Source organism: Drosophila biarmipes, chromosome X, assembly GCF_025231255.1.
Source record: "Drosophila biarmipes strain raj3 chromosome X, RU_DBia_V1.1, whole genome shotgun sequence".
Classification (NCBI taxonomy): domain Eukaryota; kingdom Metazoa; phylum Arthropoda; class Insecta; order Diptera; family Drosophilidae; genus Drosophila; species Drosophila biarmipes.
In genome coordinates this window covers 22,587,083-22,605,275 of record NC_066611.1, presented here as the reverse complement: position 1 = coordinate 22,605,275, position 18,193 = coordinate 22,587,083, and the positions used below count along the sequence as shown (strand labels likewise).

The following is an 18,193-nucleotide window of genomic DNA, read 5'->3' as shown; positions in this document are numbered from 1 at the left end:
TTCGGAGAACAACTCGACAATGTGGCTTGAAGATATGGATATTTATTTCAATTACTTGCTCTCTGCTTTACTATAACTTCTCAAATTGTTTGTAAAATGGCCCTAATGGCACTATTTCATTTATCATTTAAATACACATTTTTTGCTTGACCTTTGTATTTCTCCGGCAATTTTTTCATATAATTTTATTAATTATACAACATCTTAGACACATATTTTCCCACTTTATATCTCTTTTATTATAAATCTTGTATTTATTAGCTGGAAATGTGTTTTGGATCCACTGTTCCCCAACACGACTTGAGATATTGCGATTACAGTGGACTCTGGGTATAATATTTCATTGCCGCATTGTCTTGCCCCAGACCCGGTCCCTGCCACGCCCTCTCTGCCCTTTTGCCACACCCTCTCCCCCTCCTCCTCGCGAACTGTGGGCAGTAAAAAAACGTGGCATGTGCCGCAGCTTTTGTTTTGTATTTTGTGTGTGTGTGTTTCTCATTTTTTTTCGTCCGTTTTTTGTGTGGATTGCGTAGCCGGAACAATGCAACAGTTTTTGGCCTGGCCAACCGAGTCTGGCAAACAAAGCCAGCCATAATAATACTTACAACAATAATACACATAATACATAATAAGAAGAAAGCCTCCTCCTCGTCCGCTTTCCCACAGCCCCACCGCCCACATAGAACAACCTTTTGGCGTTGTCTGATATTTCGGCGTCCTTTGTCTTTGGGAAAGAAGAATGTGGAAAGTAGAAAGTGCAGAGCGCAGCAGAAAAGCGAACAATTTAAGCATCTCGCCTCGCAGTGGGCGTGGCACCGCGGCCACTCCGCTAACCGGAGGGAAAGTCAACTGACAGCTTAATTGAGGGCTACAACACAGTTTATAAAGGTTAAATTATGATTATTAAAATTTAAAAAAATTAACATATATAAAATTAACATATATAAATATAGGTACATTATTTACAAATTTATTAAAGTCGTTAGTTGATAATTTCCAACAAAACATCACATCACATCCCTGATTTATGGCAATTATACCCCCGTAAAAAATTTAAATCATAAAAAGCAGGGACTTAAGAATACTAAAAACCAATTAACCTTCGAATAATTTATGGGTAGCCTGTGGGAACTGAAGTCAATGCCAGAAAAACAACGCGAATTCAGGGTCAATCCTGAATCTGAAATAATTTCAACGAGAAGAGGCGTCCAACATCCATTTAAATCAGAAGAGGGCACAGGTTCTGCCATCGAAGAAGATGGAAATTTTTGTGTAATTGATAATCTGATTGGTGAAAGCGATATGGCGTCTCATTTAAAACCTTTTTCCATGAAACACACAAAACAAGCCATAGAAATTATTTGATTTACCGCTATATTATGGCATTTTATTTAATTTTATTGTGTGTATGTGGGTGTACGAGGGGGGCAATCGATTGGCTGTGGCGCCCGCATTGTTTTGCGGTCGCCGTTGCGTATGCGTAATGAATTTTATGATCCATATTAATCATACGCCATGTGTGCGGGCGTTCGCCGTTGTCGCTCTTGTTGCTGTGCACTAGCTGCAATCGATTCAATTAGTATGCGAAATTAATCGAAGCGCGAATATCTGGACTCCAGCCAAGTCCAATTAGCCCGGAACCGGAAGAGTAGTTCATCCAAGGCCCTTTGACGTTGTCGCCAGCGGAGGCTTATTATCTAATCAGACAGCGAGCCCTGAAACCGGCTATTTCCCAGTTTCAGGGTCATCCCATCAGGCATCCAGCATCCCTTTCCCCTGGTCACAGCACCACCCACGGTCGGCCTGCATGGCCTGATTTCATTCTGCTTAAACCTATTCTTTGGAACCCATAGCCGCACTTTTCCCGCAAAGAGTTCGGTTTCAATCAGTGCCAATTAAATGTGATTTTATTGATTTAATTGCACACAATTCTCATATTTCACACAACTTACCTTTAACGTTATGCTGCCGGCGAGTGTCATCACCTTGGCGTGGATGCCATAAGAACCCAGCACTTTAAGCCTGAAATATTTTTCTTGTACCGCCCGGCCATATATGTGTTTGTTTGCCAAGGAATAAAGAGTTTCCATCTTGTCTGTGGTTTTGCCAAAGCCCAGCCAGCTTCAAAGTTATGCTAATCCAGAGGGCACTGTGAGACAACGTTGGTTTTGTGAGGTTTTCCAAATTTAAAAATCGATTAGCAGGGCGTTATATATGGAAAATATAATACTGAGTATAATTTTCATAGTTAAAAAAAAAACAAATTAAATATTAAATACAATCAAGCAATTTATTAATTTTAATTGGAAATTCCTGGTTATAAATGAAATGAAGGCCAACATAGAGTGTAAAAGGAATGGAAATCTTCATTATTTGTGTCAGTGTAGCCAGAAAAGAAACGGTGGCATAATGCATTTTCCCCAAGTGTGGAAAACACAAAAGACGGGTGGCGAAAAGGCGGGGCAGTCAAACGGAAACCCCAAAAACCCCGAAAAACAGAACGCAGAAAACACAGAACTGCAGAGCGCAGCAAAGTATGCTACATAATTTTTTGCAGCAGGATATATGCCGGATATATGGCGTAAATGGTGGATGTGGTATGGATGGGGATGTGGGTGGGCCTGTGGGTCCGACGCGGAGGGCACATAGTGGCCATAAGCTGCTTGGCCGACTTGCTCGGCTCACAAAGGGAATGCCCAAGGAGGCGTCGGTTAAAAGAGGGCGTGGCCACTTAGTGCCTGCCACATGTATGGGAAATGCGAAATTCGAAAACTCAAAATGCAGAATGGAAGAATGCAAAATGGGAAATGCGAGTGGCGAAATGTGAGGCACAAAAGCATCGGTAGGTGGGCGGGCAATTAGCCAACCGCAGTCAGCTGTTAGGGGATGACCCTTGACCTTGTCGCCTCATCCACGACCCTCAATTAAAATCAACCCACCCACGCACCTCTGCACCTCTGGACACTTCACTCAATTGGCTTAATCCCTCCTGACAGCAAAGTCGAGTCCTTTTGATCCGTAATCCGGATTCCGGATTCCGGATTCCATTACAATTTTACATGACAATCCTGAGCGGCAGCAGTGGTGCTGGTGGTGGGTTAACCTCGCTGTGCACTTTCACAGCGGCTGTCAGTGGGTTAAGTCCACCAAAAAAGTTAAACAATATGCAGCTGCCAGCTTTGAGCTTCTTTTTTGCCGGCTTTCACGTCCTGCCTTTCGCCTTTCTCCGTTCCGGCTATTGACGGCAGCTCAGCTCCGACTTGGCCATTAACATTCAGCTGCAGTTGCAACTGCATCCATGGTTATTTTGTATGCCATCTGCACTGATTGAATTCGAGCCGTAGAGCAGCACTGCAGAAAACCGGGGAAAGCCCAGATTAAGCGAAGGTATTAGGCCTGCCTAACGACTTGGGAGTTTAAAATCGCGGTGCGTTAAAAAATAGTTAATATATATATATATTTAAACTATTTCTAAATCCATTTTTCTGTCGTTTTATTGGTTTGACTGTCTGTTTTTTCAGTGGCCTCACACAAGTATATACCACTGGGTTCTATCGAATTCTTCAGTTTTGACAGCTTGTTATTAATAGCAAGAAATCACTTGGGCTCTCGTTGCTGTTGGAAATTGGGAAATGGATTGTGTTTTCCGCGAAAAAAAATACTCAAAATATCAGATATTTTTTAGTGCTGTTAAAGCTCTTCCAACATTACTCTGGAAATCACTTAACTTGCCTTCAATCAATACCACAAAAAGAAGATGTGAGGGCAGAATGGAGGCATTTTTTCACACATTTCAATAGGCAACGAACCCGAGCCGAGCGAGAGATGGCCCCATCAAACAATAACTTTACGACATTATTATGACAATAACAGAGGGTCCGAAATGGATTGGAAGTAACAACAACATAATTATGCATAATTGTATTGCGAACAATTAGGAGCGAGTCATTATTTTGATGTCATTCGAAACGCAAATCAAAACCGCTGGGGCAAATAAACGAGCGGCAAAGATACATCTGCTGACACAGCTACAGATATATAGAACCAGATTCACGGATTGTCGGCGGTGCAGGAAAGCTGAAAAGCGGAGAAGCAGGAAGGCGGAAAAGCAGGAAAGCAGGCGACCACAACAATCAGCCAACGAACCAAAACGAGAGTTACGAGAATTATTCTGGCAGTCTGCCAAATATATAAAAACACAGCAAGGTGCACCGAGAGCAAATTCTTAAAAATAAATCTGTAGAAAAGTTAATTTTAATTCTGCAAGTCTTCAAGTTTTTGGTGCCAGCCCACATAAATGAACAAACTTATGAATTATAATGGAATGCAAAAATAAAGTACAGCCATAACCATAACTTACATTACATTTCATTATTAAACTTCTCATAAATGAATCCTTTGCAGAAATTGGAGAAAATGTAGCTCAATCAATTGGAAGGACGAATTATACAAATTCGATGTCTAACTTTCCCTGAGTGTGCATTCTTATGTGTAGGGTTTTGGTGGGCAAAAAAGCGCCAGAGCCGCTGAGATCCTGTTGCCTAGTTGTCAAGGTCTGGCTGCGACTTGTGCCGGGCTAACGAGTAAAGAATTTCCTTCGTGGCCAGAGCTTAGGGGGTAGGTTAAGCGGGCGAGGGTGGGTCGAACGGGCTGGGTGGGCCTGTGGGATGCCGGCCAGCCAATTTGGGGCCACTGCCGCGCTGCCAATCTGCCAGCACCCTGGGCCACAAAACGTTGAGGTGAACGAGAGCAAACAAGCAACGAACCTTGGTTGTCCCTACACTCATCGAAATATTCGTCCAAGCTGCTTTTTTTGTTTATTTAGTTGCCCAATTAATCCCTAGGAGGACTGGTTTACCGAAGGTTGCCCAATAGTTCATAAAGAAAACGCCTTTTAAAAACACAACTCTCTTCTAAATATACATGGATAATGAAATTCTTTCGTTTAAGCGAGAAATTATCAGCCACAAAATATAATTGGATATGAGGAAAATATATATTTTAAAAATATATATAACTTTAAGCAAGGATTTTTTAAATTACAATGACCATATGGTTTTACATTTCTAATCTTTTTTAATACTTAGTTCGACTCATGAATTATGGCGTATAAAAGTATTTTGATTGAAAAGATCTTCCTCAAGAACATGTCCTTAATATATTTATTTTTCTTTGTGTACCACACAGTTCGGTCCATAACCATACTGATGATTGGAGGGGCTTTTTGGGGGGGCTGGGGCTCCTGGGCTTGCTGGGGCTCACAGGTTCATGGGTTCAGAGGTTGGGCTATCAACAGGTGCCCGTTAAAGCTGTGCAAATTTGAATAAACATTATGTAACTAGCTTATTATTGAGCAACGTTGTAACGAACGTTTGAGCTGGTGTTCCACGTAATCTGTTTGCGTAAGTCTCCGCCTTATTTGTATTGGTCACTGAACTTTTGGGTTCCGAATAAATTGCGTAAGGTGTCTATGCCATTTAAGATATAAATACACCATATATTTAGACAAATGCAAGCGAATGACGCAGAAGTGCGTGATTTGATGTTATGAAACACTGCCAAAGGTTGATATTATGTAAAAGTTTCTTCAAATTCAAGTCAATGCCGATACGAACAGATTACGAAACCTTCAATTAAGCAAATAGCCCTATACAATTTCATGGACATCGTTCAGACCAAATGGTGTAGAAAATGCCAGCTGCTCGTAGAAGAACATTTTTTGTATTGTCGGCCACTTAAATTCAATTGTCATTTAAATGATTTGAGAACAAACACAAATTGAATGCAAAATGGAGCAGCGATTAAACAAAGCGGTAAACTCTTTTGTGACCTCGATATTCCCCCTTTGAAAAAGCAGCCACGAAATTGCATCGAATGGCTGTCCATTTGGAAGACAGTAATCCATTGAGAATGTTTAATTCATTGAGAGCCATTCGAACGTCTTTTGTTGGGCATTTGCACACTGAGAAAAATGTTGTAGTCGACCAATATGCAGTATTTCACAAGGTCATGGGGCTCTTAAAACGGCTCAAAAAATGTGATAAAATTAAAGTGTTGCCAGGTATAATTGCAAGTCATTACAAACTTGTAGTGTGACCTTAAATTTCTTGTAAATGTATCCTTTGAAGAAATTAGAGAAAGTTAAGTTCAATCAAATGGGAATACATAAGAGCTTATAATATTGAGAGATCCAAAAACGGACACTTTTATACTACTAATCTCTTAAAAGCGAATACAACTTCTCATTACTTTTTGTCGGTGTATACTATTCTACGAAATAACACTCCCTTGTTTGTATTATTTTCAAGTATATGCAATAATTTGTCTGTGCGGCATTGACACTGAACCTGCCACTGAATCAATGGGTACAGTGAACACTCTGGCACTGCCACAGCCACGGGTGTGCGCTGCACTTACTTCATTTATTATTGCGACTGTAACTGGCAGTGCCAGCAAATGAGCAAATGAACCAAAATGGCAGTAAGTGCTGCTAGGCCGGCACGTTCCGTATATCTGTCCCAATGATATTGATTTATGGAGTGTCAATCTGGCAAATTGCACAGCAATAGCGTAATCAGTAATGCAACAGTTGCACACATTCACCCGCACATTCCGGAATTTTCCGTCTACGATTCAGGGAACTTAGGCGGGGGGCGGGGGTGATGGGAATGGAAATGGAAAATCTGTGGGGGGCAGAAAACTGTACGGCACTCAATCTAAGGCCGCACAAAACAACTTGACGAGCTGTCAAAATCTGTTCGGCCTGTCAAATGGATTTCAATATAAAATATCAACATTGAAATCGGCGAGGCGGAATCGGTATTGCCATTCATTAGAATTGCGCCCCTTTGAATTTTCCCTTTTAGGTGAGTTTTCCTTAGTTATTCAATTACAAGCCCGTGACCAAGACACTTGCATCGATCCAAGATGTGAAGGAAAAACCAAACTGAGAAGAACAAAAACTGCTCTACCAGTGGGTTACAGTGAAAGAAAAGTTGTAGAATACTTTCGTAAGATTCAGAAAATATACGGAACCTAACCCTTAAGGTGTAATTCACTTCTCTTGGGATTCCATTCACACTGTGTTATTTCAAAAGTTTTGCTCAGGACTTTTTAAAGACGGAAATTAGTATTATGTACATTGAATGCCAACTTGAAGATTGATTTTTATATATTTGGGATGCTTTTGTATCTAGCCAGGTTGAAATAGCCTCGACTTTGGGCTGGGTAAGCGGCATCCACTATTTTTTGAGGGCCCCCAACTGTTTTCTCCCTGTGTAGCCCACTGCAAACAGTGGCAGTTTCAATGCCAAATTGTATAAGCAGCTGCAGTGGCTCAGCCAAGCGGCAAATGTCCTGCGGTGACAAAAGCAAAGCACCACCCGCTTTCGGTTGCCACAAGAGAGATTCTGGCCAAAAGGTGATGTAACAGTGACCCCCGAAACGCGAAGCCCCCTCCCCCCAACAAAGTGGAATCGTCTTTTAATGCAGCCACTTGTCTGGCCTCGTTTTTCCCTGGGAAATCCCTTAAATTTAAGATTAATTTTTCTACTGTTTAAACATTTGCTCGAACTTTCAATTGAAAAATCCTTTGTTGCGACTTAATTGGCCCGGATTCACAGACTACAGTGCGTTTCGCAAAAAACCAGATGGAAATATATACATGCTTCGTTGCAAGAGGGTAATTGGTAACTGCTAATTAGAGAATCCCTTGTGGTACCTTAATTGTCACAAGCAAATGAAAATCAAAAATATGGTCTGTGGCTCAAGAATTTAATGTGGGTGCACAGTCAATTTTAATAATATTTCAATGTTTCCTTTTCGTACTAATAGCAAAACAAAATGATATAATATTATCCAGATTATTAATGTGTTAGAATAATTCTTCTTCTCTGATGATAAATGGGTTAATTGTATGGCACTAAATATGAAATACATTGAATGTATTGAATGAGAAATAAGAAGATTCTACTTATTTTTTGATTTCTTCAAGGGATACAATAGTTCTTATACTCCTCGGCCGCACTGTACTCGCCATGGCAACACTGGGCTAAAGAAACCCCGCAGTGAAAAGTCTTTCGGCTTGTCAAATAGCGCGAAAAACTTTTCAAATAGCGTCGCTACTCGCCTAGCCTAGCCCACAAAATTTTCCCAGCATTTCCCCCCGCTTTCCACTCAATCCATCCATTTTTCAACCGCTTTTCACCCGTTTTCCACCCACATTCTACCACTTTTCCCACTAGCCTTTTGTTGGCGAGCATTGGCCCATTCAATGCATTTCGTCTCTGTGAATGGGAGCTCTTGAGATTCATTTTCTTTCGCTTTTTTATATTTTTTCTCCATAATTATGGCAAAGAAATATACGGAGAACACGCCCCAACGCCTGCAGATGGGCTTCCCTGGGCTCTCCGATTTTTCCGGGCCTACGAAAAAGAAAAACAGAAAGTCCTGACAAGGCGAAAAGGGAACTTCAACTGCACTTTGGGCGATGAAAACGTTAAAACAATCGATCGGCTTAGGGCGTCTCATTATTTAGGGCTCAATCATCAACCCAATTTTCAAGTCGGGCCACGTCAGTTAAGATTACTTTTTAATGTTGTTGACTGTCGATTGTTGATTGCACTTTTATGGTAAAGCTCCGTCGCATAACGAATCGAAATCCACATAAATCCTTGATTGCTGCTGCCTATCCAAGGGCATTGACAACTTATTTGGAGCACTGCAATGCGTGTTAAATAATTGAATTGCCGAGTGTTCAATAAGAAAGTTGATTAATTATTAAAATGAACCAGCATGATGGGCCAGCGATTGTAAACAAATGAGTTCGGAAAGTTAAATCGAAAGGTTGAAGTGGATTGGTTGTAAAAGAACAAAGTGTGCAAGTGTGAATGCCATAAAAAGTCTATGAGGTGTTGGGATCTTGCTTTCATAAATACAGTTTAAGAATATTCAACTGTGTATATTAACTTTTTAATTGAATTTATTATATAGCTCCTTACTTGAAATACCTACATACCTTTTGCCTGCATTTCTTTGCTGGAGCCAACTTTAAATTACACAAGTGTTTAATCGGGTCCCTTAAGCAGCCAGCAGCCGCCACCCTTAACCCCTTGGCAACCCCTGGGCACCGCACTTTAACCCGCTGCAACTGCTGCCAAGTGACCCAAATCAGAGTCTGCCGGCTGCCGTCTGCTGTGCTCGTCTGCTTGCCAATGTGAAAATGTGGATTCAGGATCCAGCATCCAGCATCCAGTTAGTTATCCAATCCCAATCCCAACCCTTTGGTCCCTTTCAGATGGCTTTGAAGAGGCTTTTGCGCTTAGTTAGCTTAATTACGAACGCGCCCAGAATCGGTCGGCTGCAGCGATAAGTATCGATTAGTAGCGCCAAAGCGAGTGCTTAGTATGAGCCTTCCAACTGGGCAGAAAAATCAAGGTCCCACAGGGGAGGAACCGCAGGTCTTTAAGGAATTTTAAAAATGTCCTCATCAAGAAAGCGAAACCAGAAATATGGACCTACAAATGGTATATTGTATCTCAGATTTGTAACCGTTTATCATAGCAAAATAATATTTATCTAGGGATCTCTTATTAAAATATTCTCGCTTATAACTATAGAGAGGTCTCCGAGTAAGGAACTGACAATGTTTAAAAGTGTATGCCATAATTCCCCTTTGCTGGTGCATTATGTCTGGGTTCTGGTCTTATGCAAGCCAAATATTGAGCAGAACAAAGCCGAAGGAATGCCTCCAGGCATGTAGAATGTGGGCTGCAGCCATATTTTGTATATACGTATCCGGCATGCATATGTGAGCAGCGACTACTGGCAAAATTGAAATTCTTATGAAATTATATAAAATGCACTCAAAGGCATTTTCGGGGCAGCTCAGCAGCATCGCAACTACTTTGGGCACTCTGGGCGACCGTCCTTTCGCATGGCTTGTTTACGCAATTCCAGAAAGGACAAAAGACGGAACACGTCTCTTTGGATGTCCCCTCTGGACCACGAAAAACCAAAAAAAAGACAAAATGTCGTTATTGTTTTGGATGGCGAAAGCAAGAGCTTCCGCAATGAAACCAAGGCAGGAAGAAATCATAATTTGTTATGTCATTATCATTAAAGTAATTTACATTCCGCTTAGCCTTGGCGACAAATGGCGCAGAAGGAAGCAATGTAATTCCACCATTGAAATAGCTTTTTTTAATGCGACAAGATGTCTTGAGGAAATGAGACACTAATTATAAACAAGTAATGATGTTTTCAAAAATGTGGCAAACGAGTATGGAAAATATTTATTTTATTGGTATGTTACATTTCAGTTATTTCTTAAGTTGTGAAATAGGTTTATCAACTAGATACATTGACGTTGAATAATGGGGTATTTTAATGCTCCTCCAGTCTTCAAAAAAGGGTGTTTGCAGTCCTTTTAATCTGTTGCTTTTCAAAGATTACTCTTCTGCGAACAGTACAGGGACAGGGCGATGTGCCGCCTTGAATGGCAAAAAATGCAAACACAACTCAGTGGAATCCCGTACACAGAGGGAAAAGGGTGTATGAAGATCTACATCTTTTTTTCAATTTAAAAATCTTAAATCTTAAACTTAAATGCACCTATTTTGATATTATTCAGCAATCAGGAACTTATAAACATGCTGGACGAGCGGAAATCAAATTCACATTGAGCTTTTTTCTGCGTGCATTTGCTCCTGGCCATTTGCCATTTCACCAGACATAATCCCGACAATCGGTGCGATGTGGGTGATACAAATGCAAATTCGAATGCCAATGCCGACGCCGATGCCGATGCCGATGCCAGTGATATGTGTGCATTGTACACTGTCCGTTTATGTGGCATAGAGTGCCAGTTCGGAAAATGCTGTGATGTGTGGGCAGTGCCGTGGTGTTTGCTCTCGGGTGCAGCGATGCTATAAATAAGCCGGGTATTTATTAGGGGGCAATCATAAACTGCGTTAACAACGGCACTCTGCCAACGAGAATAAGATCCGGTAAACAAAGGAGCCCGTCGAAGTCTCATTGTGCGATAAGCTTTCAATTAAATCCGACCCGGCTGGCGTGGCATTGGGGATGGGAAACGGAAATGGAAAAGGCAGCGGAGCTGGAAAGAGATCAATTTCCGACTGCATCCGGTGCATATATAGGCTTTGTGCACTCGTACATGCTAATAACCTAAAAACAAAGGAGGAAAGGTTTAACTAGGAAAAACTGGGAGAATTACCTAGAAAATAGTAATTAAAAGAATCAGAATTTCCGCTACCCAGGATCAAAATTTGAACCCATTTTTATGTTCGATTATTCCAAAATGGAAGTTCCACATTCCATAACTTCAGTTTTAGGAACCCGATTTATACGTGGGATGCCTCGATGAAATCGTATTTGGATTCTCTATAAATTTACATTTAAATATTTATTTTTAAAGGGGGTCGAAATTTTAGCCTATTTTCATATTTAATTATTCCTTATTTCCAATGGGTTTCATAGGGGAACCTTAAAATGGAAGTTCCACATTCCATAGCTTCAGTTTTAGGAACCCGATTTATACGTGGGATACCTCTATGAAATCGTATTTATATTATCTATAAATCTACATTTATATATTTACTTTTAAAGAGAGTCGAAATTTTAGCCCATTTTCATGTTAGATTATTCCGTATTTCCAATGGGTTTCAAAGGGAGCCCAAAATGAAAGTTCCACATTCCATAACTTCAGTTTTAGGAACCCGATTTATACGTGGGATATCTCTATGAAATTGTATTTGAAGTCCCTATAAATCTACATTTAAATATTTATTGTTAAAAGGGGTCCAAGTTTTGACCCATTTTCATGTTCGACTTTTCCGTATTTCCAATGGGTTTCATAGGGGAACCCCAAAATGGAAGTTCCACATTCCATAACTACAGTTTTAGGAACCCGATTTATACGTGGGATACCTCTATGAAATCGTATTTATATTATCTATAAATCTACATTTATATATTTACTTTTAAAGAGAGTCGAAATTTTAGCCCATTTTCATGTTAGATTATTCCGTATTTCCAATGGGTTTCAAAGGGAGCCCAAAATGAAAGTTCCACATTCCATAACTTCTGTTTTTGGATTCCAATTTATACGTGGGATACCTCTATGAAATCGTATTTATATTATCTATAAATCTGCATTTAATTATTTATTTTTAAAGCGGGTCAAAATTTTAACCCATTTTCATGTTCGATTTTTCCGTATTTCCCATGGGTTTCATAAGGGAACCCAAAATGGAAGTTCTACATTCCATAACTTCAGTTTTAAGACCCCGACTTAGAGGTGCGATATCTCTTTGGATTTGTATTGGAAATCTCTATAAACCTACATTTAAATATTTTTTGTTAAAGGGGGTTCAAATTTTAGCCCATTTTCATGTTCGATTTTTCCGTTTTTCCAATGGGTTTCATAGGGGAGCCCAAAATGGAAGCTTCACATTCCATTACTTGACTTTTAAGATCCCGATTTAGACGTGGGATACCTCTATGGATTTGTATTGAAAATCTCTATAAACCTACATTTAAATATTTATTTTTAGAGCGGATCGAAATTTTAGCCCACTTTCATGTTCGATTTTCCCGTATTTCCAATGGGTTTCATAGGGGAGCCCAAAATTAAAGTTTTACATTCCATAACTTGAGTTTTAAGATCCCGATTTAGACGTGGGATGCTTCCGTGAAATCGTATTTGAATTCTCTAAAAATCTACATTTAAATATTTATTTATAAAGAGGGTCATAATTTTAACCCATTTTCATGTTCGATTTTTCCGTATTTCCAATGGGTTTCATAGGGGAGCCCAAAATGGAAGTTCTACTATCCATAACTTTAGTTATAGGTTCCCCATTTTGTATTTTAAACGGGCTTCATAATGGCAGCTCAAAATTACCTTATAGATACTAGATAACTTGAGTTTGTATTTTAATTCTGTAATATTATACTTCATACTACTCTTTTTAATCCAGCACTTTCAATATGTGGTCTATGGCAAAATGACCCTCCTGTCGAACATTCTCGACTGTGGAGGTGGAATTTCCGCCCAACGTTTCACCCGCCTGCTGCGCCAGTCCAGTTCACCTGGATTCCTCTCATCTTCTTCACTTGGAACCACATTTGAATCCAAATCCATGCTGGAGCCGACATCATCGCACGTTCTGCCGACCGGTCGTGTGCCAGTCCTGCACGATTTTGATTTCGATTCGTCAACAACTGAATTGCCCCGAATCCTTGTTCTCGATGGAGTTGCCGGTGTGGCCACGATGGCCCTGGAGCCCACGGCCATGGACGCGGTTCTACCCGATTCGGACCCGGACCAGGTCCTCAGTAATTTTAACATCAGCGCACCCTGGAATATAACGCTCGCATCAGCCGCGGCCACCAATTTTGAGAACTGCTCGTCGCTTTTTGTCAATTACACCCTACCACAAACGGGTAGGAATTATTTTCTCTATATGTATATACAAATGTATCTAAAAATGTCTTGTAAAGTATGCAACATTTTATAATTCAATGCAAATGATGACGTTTTTTTGCACGGCTTACTGTAAGACACCTTTATAATTAGTTGTCAAGTCATAAAGGTGTCAGAAAGTATGTAAGCATAAATTTGGAAAAAGGGTTATATTGTGTTGCTTACTTTTAGCCACATTTATTGTATTAAACAGGTTTCAAAAACATTAATATTGATTTATTAATATAAGATACATTTTTTATATATTTATTGCATTTCCTGGATAGGACTCTACTGCAATTGGACCTGGGACACACTGCTCTGCTGGCCACCCACTCCAGCCGGAGTCCTAGCACGGATGAATTGTCCTGGCGGCTTTCATGGCGTGGATACGCGCAGTAAGTGATTCGAGAAATTTTACTGGGAAATTAAAAAAAAGCTGTTCAACGCAATTAAATGGCCGATTAATTAAAGCTAAAAAGTTCAATGATATGATTATTATTACTACCTTACCAAATCGTCCTAGCCACTTTTGTCAACTGATTAAAAGTCGTAAGTCAAACGCACAACCTGCGGCCATCATGTCATCCAAATTCCATATCTGGCGGTCACAATCATACGGATCATTAGCTGCGAATCCGTTCAAGTGCTGCACGGCAAACAATTACTTGATTTCGTATTCATCGAAAGGATGTCAATATTTACATGCATGACTGACGCGTCCATTCAACCGCACTCCCAATCGGTACCCCCAGCCCCCCGTTTAACCCTTTATATGCCATATACCCCGACGAGGTCACCTCGAAACTGGGCCGTGGGTGTGGCCAGTGCCAGGAAGGCAGGGGGTGTTGTCCAGGTGTTCCATGCTCATACCTCCACTTAAGCTTCGCCCGTTTAACAAGGTTTAAAACACTAGCCAATCGATTGCTTAATTACGATCCGAAATGGTGCCCACCCCTCCGATATGCAAGACCGCTAAATTGAACGCTCTCCAAGGGGGAATTGGTATTTAACGACCATAGGCAATGTACACTGAAAAAATGATAGGGACTTCAGGTTTTATATAAAACAAAAATCAAGGGCACTGAAGAAAATTAAAAAAAAGACAAGGGATTTTGCAAATAAGTGTAAATAAATAGTGTATTTTGCTTGCTGAAAGACCTTTAATTTTAAGCACGGGCCACAAAAATATCTGATATTTTCTCCCAGTGCTCAATTTCCCTGGCCTCATTTTGCCGGGCGTGTCTAGATTTGTAGCCCCAATCTTTTCAGCTGGACGAGGTCGCCCATTCGATCGGCATAATTGCACTTGTCAGTCAGTGTGTCAAAGCTCGATTACAGCTATTAATCCGCCAGTACACCCCCCTTTCGATTCGCAGAATTTGCCATCCGAAAGTGCGAGCTGGACGGCCGATGGGGCAGCAGGCCAAATGCCACCGAGGTGAGTCCGCCGGGCTGGACGGATTACGGGCCATGCTACAAGCCGGAGATTATCCGCCTCATGCAGCAGATGGGCAGCAAGGACTTTGATGTGAGTTGAGTCCATCCAGGAAGCATAACGATAACACGCATAATTGTTTACATTTCGTTATGATCTTTGATTTTCATCTGTATGGCACATTTTTATAGTTCTGCCCATTCTCTGCCGCCACACAAACAGTGTAGTTTTATTTTTAAATTCCGCTTTCTTTCCATTCGTATATTCCATAGCTCTACATAGACATAGCCAGAAAGACTAGAACGTTGGAGATCGTGGGACTGTGTCTCTCCCTGTTTGCCCTGATCGTCTCCCTGCTGATCTTTTGCACATTCCGCTCCCTGCGGAACAACCGCACCAAGATCCACAAGAACCTCTTCGTCGCCATGGTGCTGCAGGTTATTATTCGGCTGACCTTGTATCTGGACCAGTTCCGTCGGGGCAACAAGGAGGCGGCGACCAACACAAGTCTCTCCGTCATCGAAAACACGGTAGGCTTAGCAAAGAAATTTGTAAGAATTTAAAAGAGTTTTTTAAATTGAAGATTGATTGAAGATTGGTTTTAAGTTTACAAAATGGATTCGATTGTGGCAAATGATTAATACCGGTTTTTGATCCCCAGCCCTATTTGTGCGAGGCCTCCTATGTACTTTTGGAATACGCTCGCACCGCCATGTTTATGTGGATGTTCATCGAGGGACTCTACCTTCACAACATGGTGACGGTGGCCGTTTTTCAGGGAAGTTTTCCCCTCAAGTTCTTCTCGCGACTTGGCTGGGGTTTCCCCATCCTAATGACCACCGTTTGGGCGAGGTGTACGGTGATGTATATGGATACTTCGCTGGGCGAGTGCTTGTGGAACTATAATCTCACACCATACTATTGGATCCTAGAGGGACCTCGACTAGCGGTTATACTGGTGGGTTACTGTTTTCATCAGGCCAAATCTTTATGAAAACTAATAACTATCTATCCGCAGCTGAATTTTTGTTTCCTGGTGAATATTATACGAGTGCTTGTTATGAAGTTGCGCCAATCGCAGGCCAGCGATATAGAACAGACGCGAAAGGCCGTCAGAGCAGCGATAGTCCTACTACCACTTTTGGGTATTACCAATCTGCTGCATCAGCTGGCTCCTCTGAAAACGGCCACGAATTTCGCGGTCTGGTCGTATGGCACCCACTTTCTCACCTCGTTCCAGGGTTTTTTTATAGCTCTCATTTACTGCTTTCTAAATGGCGAGGTAAGCAATGAAACAAAGCTATCTAAAAGTATGCAATGAAAAAATATTTTAAAAATAACGTACTTTAGACCGGTATAGAATCCATTTTAAGATATAAATTAAAATTTTTGTTACTGAAGGTCCGAGCAGTGCTGCTAAAGAGTCTGGCCACCCAACTGTCGGTTCGCGGTCATCCGGAATGGGCGCCGAAGAGGGCGTCCATGTACTCGGGTGCCTACAACACGGCGCCGGATACGGATGCGGTGCAGCCGGCGGGCGATCCATTGGCCACCGGAAAGCGGTAAGCCAACCCACCGCAGTTTGCCGCCTCAATTTGATTCCTCTATGAATAAACTGATGATCTGCAGAATATCACCGCCGCATAAGAGGCTAAATGGAAGAAAGCCTAGCAGCGCCAGCATTGTGATGATCCACGAGCCCCAGCAGCGGCATCGGCTGATTCCCCGTCTGCAGAACAAGGCGCGGGAAAAGAGCAGGGATCGAGTGGATAAGGCTGATGCTGCGGAAACGGATCCCAATCAGGATCCGGCCATCTCGCGCATTCACAGCAAGGAAACGGGGATCGCGGGAGGCACGGGATCACGGACTCGCGGCTCCAAGTGGATCATGGGCATCTGCTTCCGGGGTCAAAAGGTACTGAGAGTACCGTCAGCGTCATCCGTGCCACCCGAGTCAGTTGTATTTGAGTTGTCAGAGCAGTAGCCCAAAAACTAGCCGTAGATGTAGCCACATAGACGTAGCCCAATAGTCGTAGAAGTAGCCAACGCCATATAGCCACAACCACAGTAGTGAGCACACACCCATTGATACGGGAATTATCAAAAATAAATTACCCTGAAAATTTCTTCCAAAAAGAACTTCCCAAAACCTTATCCTTTCCCCATCATTATTACTCCTTATTTCACAAGCCAAAAAAAATAAACCAACATCAAGTTTTTAGTTTTTTTTTCACCTTTAGCTACTAAAATTACCACAGTTCTTTAACATTTAGATAAGATATTCATATAAGTTTTGCAATCTAAAGCATAAAACTGTGTATAAACAAAGAGTCGTGTAAAAAATCGTTAGAGGACTCACATCCATACTTTTTGTTTCTTAAATTAACCTTATTTTTTCAATATTATTTTAGATTTTTTTTTTTTTTTGCTCCAGTGCAATTATGTATATAAATTCATGTAGGACAGATCCGTGCCCTCCTCAATAGCTTTAAAACCCAAGCCCAAATTCGGCAAATCTTGTGAAATATTAAAACTACCTTAACATTTCTATTTAATATATTTGGTGAAAGTATATTTCTAATAGCGCCATTCTGTTCTGGACACGCAAATACACTCAAAAACACTCGCACACGGTTATTATGAATGATGAACTTTTCAGCAAAACTTGAGCGGCATGTTCTTTACATCTATTCATTTTGAAATGCTAGATTGAAATATTCGTTCCTAGGCAGTGTGATCAAATCACGTAGAACATTAAAATTAATAATTTGATTTTTAGATTTGTTAACTACTTAATTTTGGAAACTATTTAACGATCTGAATTTATTGTTTTCTATTTTATAGCAAAACCTAACCTAATTTTACAACTACTATTATTTTATTGACAATTTGTACGTTGATGGATGAAGTTAATTTTTTTAAATGTTATTTGCTGTTTTATTTTTTATAAATATACGTATTTAAATAATTTATTTGTCTGACTTTTAACTTTTATGTGCCATAGTTTATTTATTAATTTAGAAAAAAAACCTCAAGAAACGTTGTACGATACCCTATGCTTTTGACAGACTGTACTTTATGCTTTTGAGCTGGTCACACTGCCAGCCTCGATCAATCATGTTCTCTGTCACTGCCTTCAATTTTGATAGCTGCGCTTTGTTTTGCAACGAAAAACTTTGCCACGATCAATATTAAACTAATGGGGTCCGCTATCGAACGCACAAATTGAATAAACTATTTTTCGGCTTATCTTCCACTTAAAATGCGGC

General features: G+C 40.8%; 1 protein-coding gene across 5 annotated transcripts in view; it reads left to right on the top strand.

Annotated features, from left to right (window-relative positions):
• LOC108023618 (PDF receptor) overlaps positions 1 to 18,193 on the top strand; it is a 31,759-nt gene that overhangs the window by 12,407 nt on the left and 1,159 nt on the right. For 4 of the 5 annotated variants that reach the window (XM_017093227.3, XM_017093226.3, XM_017093228.3 and 1 more), the window contains exons 3-10: positions 13,002 to 13,467; positions 13,774 to 13,884; positions 14,866 to 15,017; positions 15,197 to 15,454; positions 15,586 to 15,882; positions 15,943 to 16,206; positions 16,326 to 16,486; positions 16,554 to 16,839. In XM_017093227.3, the coding sequence (XP_016948716.1) occupies positions 13,029 to 13,467; positions 13,774 to 13,884; positions 14,866 to 15,017; positions 15,197 to 15,454; positions 15,586 to 15,882; positions 15,943 to 16,206; positions 16,326 to 16,486; positions 16,554 to 16,839 (1,968 nt within the window). In that variant the 5' untranslated portion in view covers positions 13,002 to 13,028. Of the gene's footprint in view, positions 1 to 13,001; positions 13,468 to 13,773; positions 13,885 to 14,865; positions 15,018 to 15,196; positions 15,455 to 15,585; positions 15,883 to 15,942; positions 16,207 to 16,325; positions 16,487 to 16,553; positions 17,897 to 18,193 lie in introns of those variants that run through there. The other variant, XM_050886504.1, reaches the window with a different exon arrangement.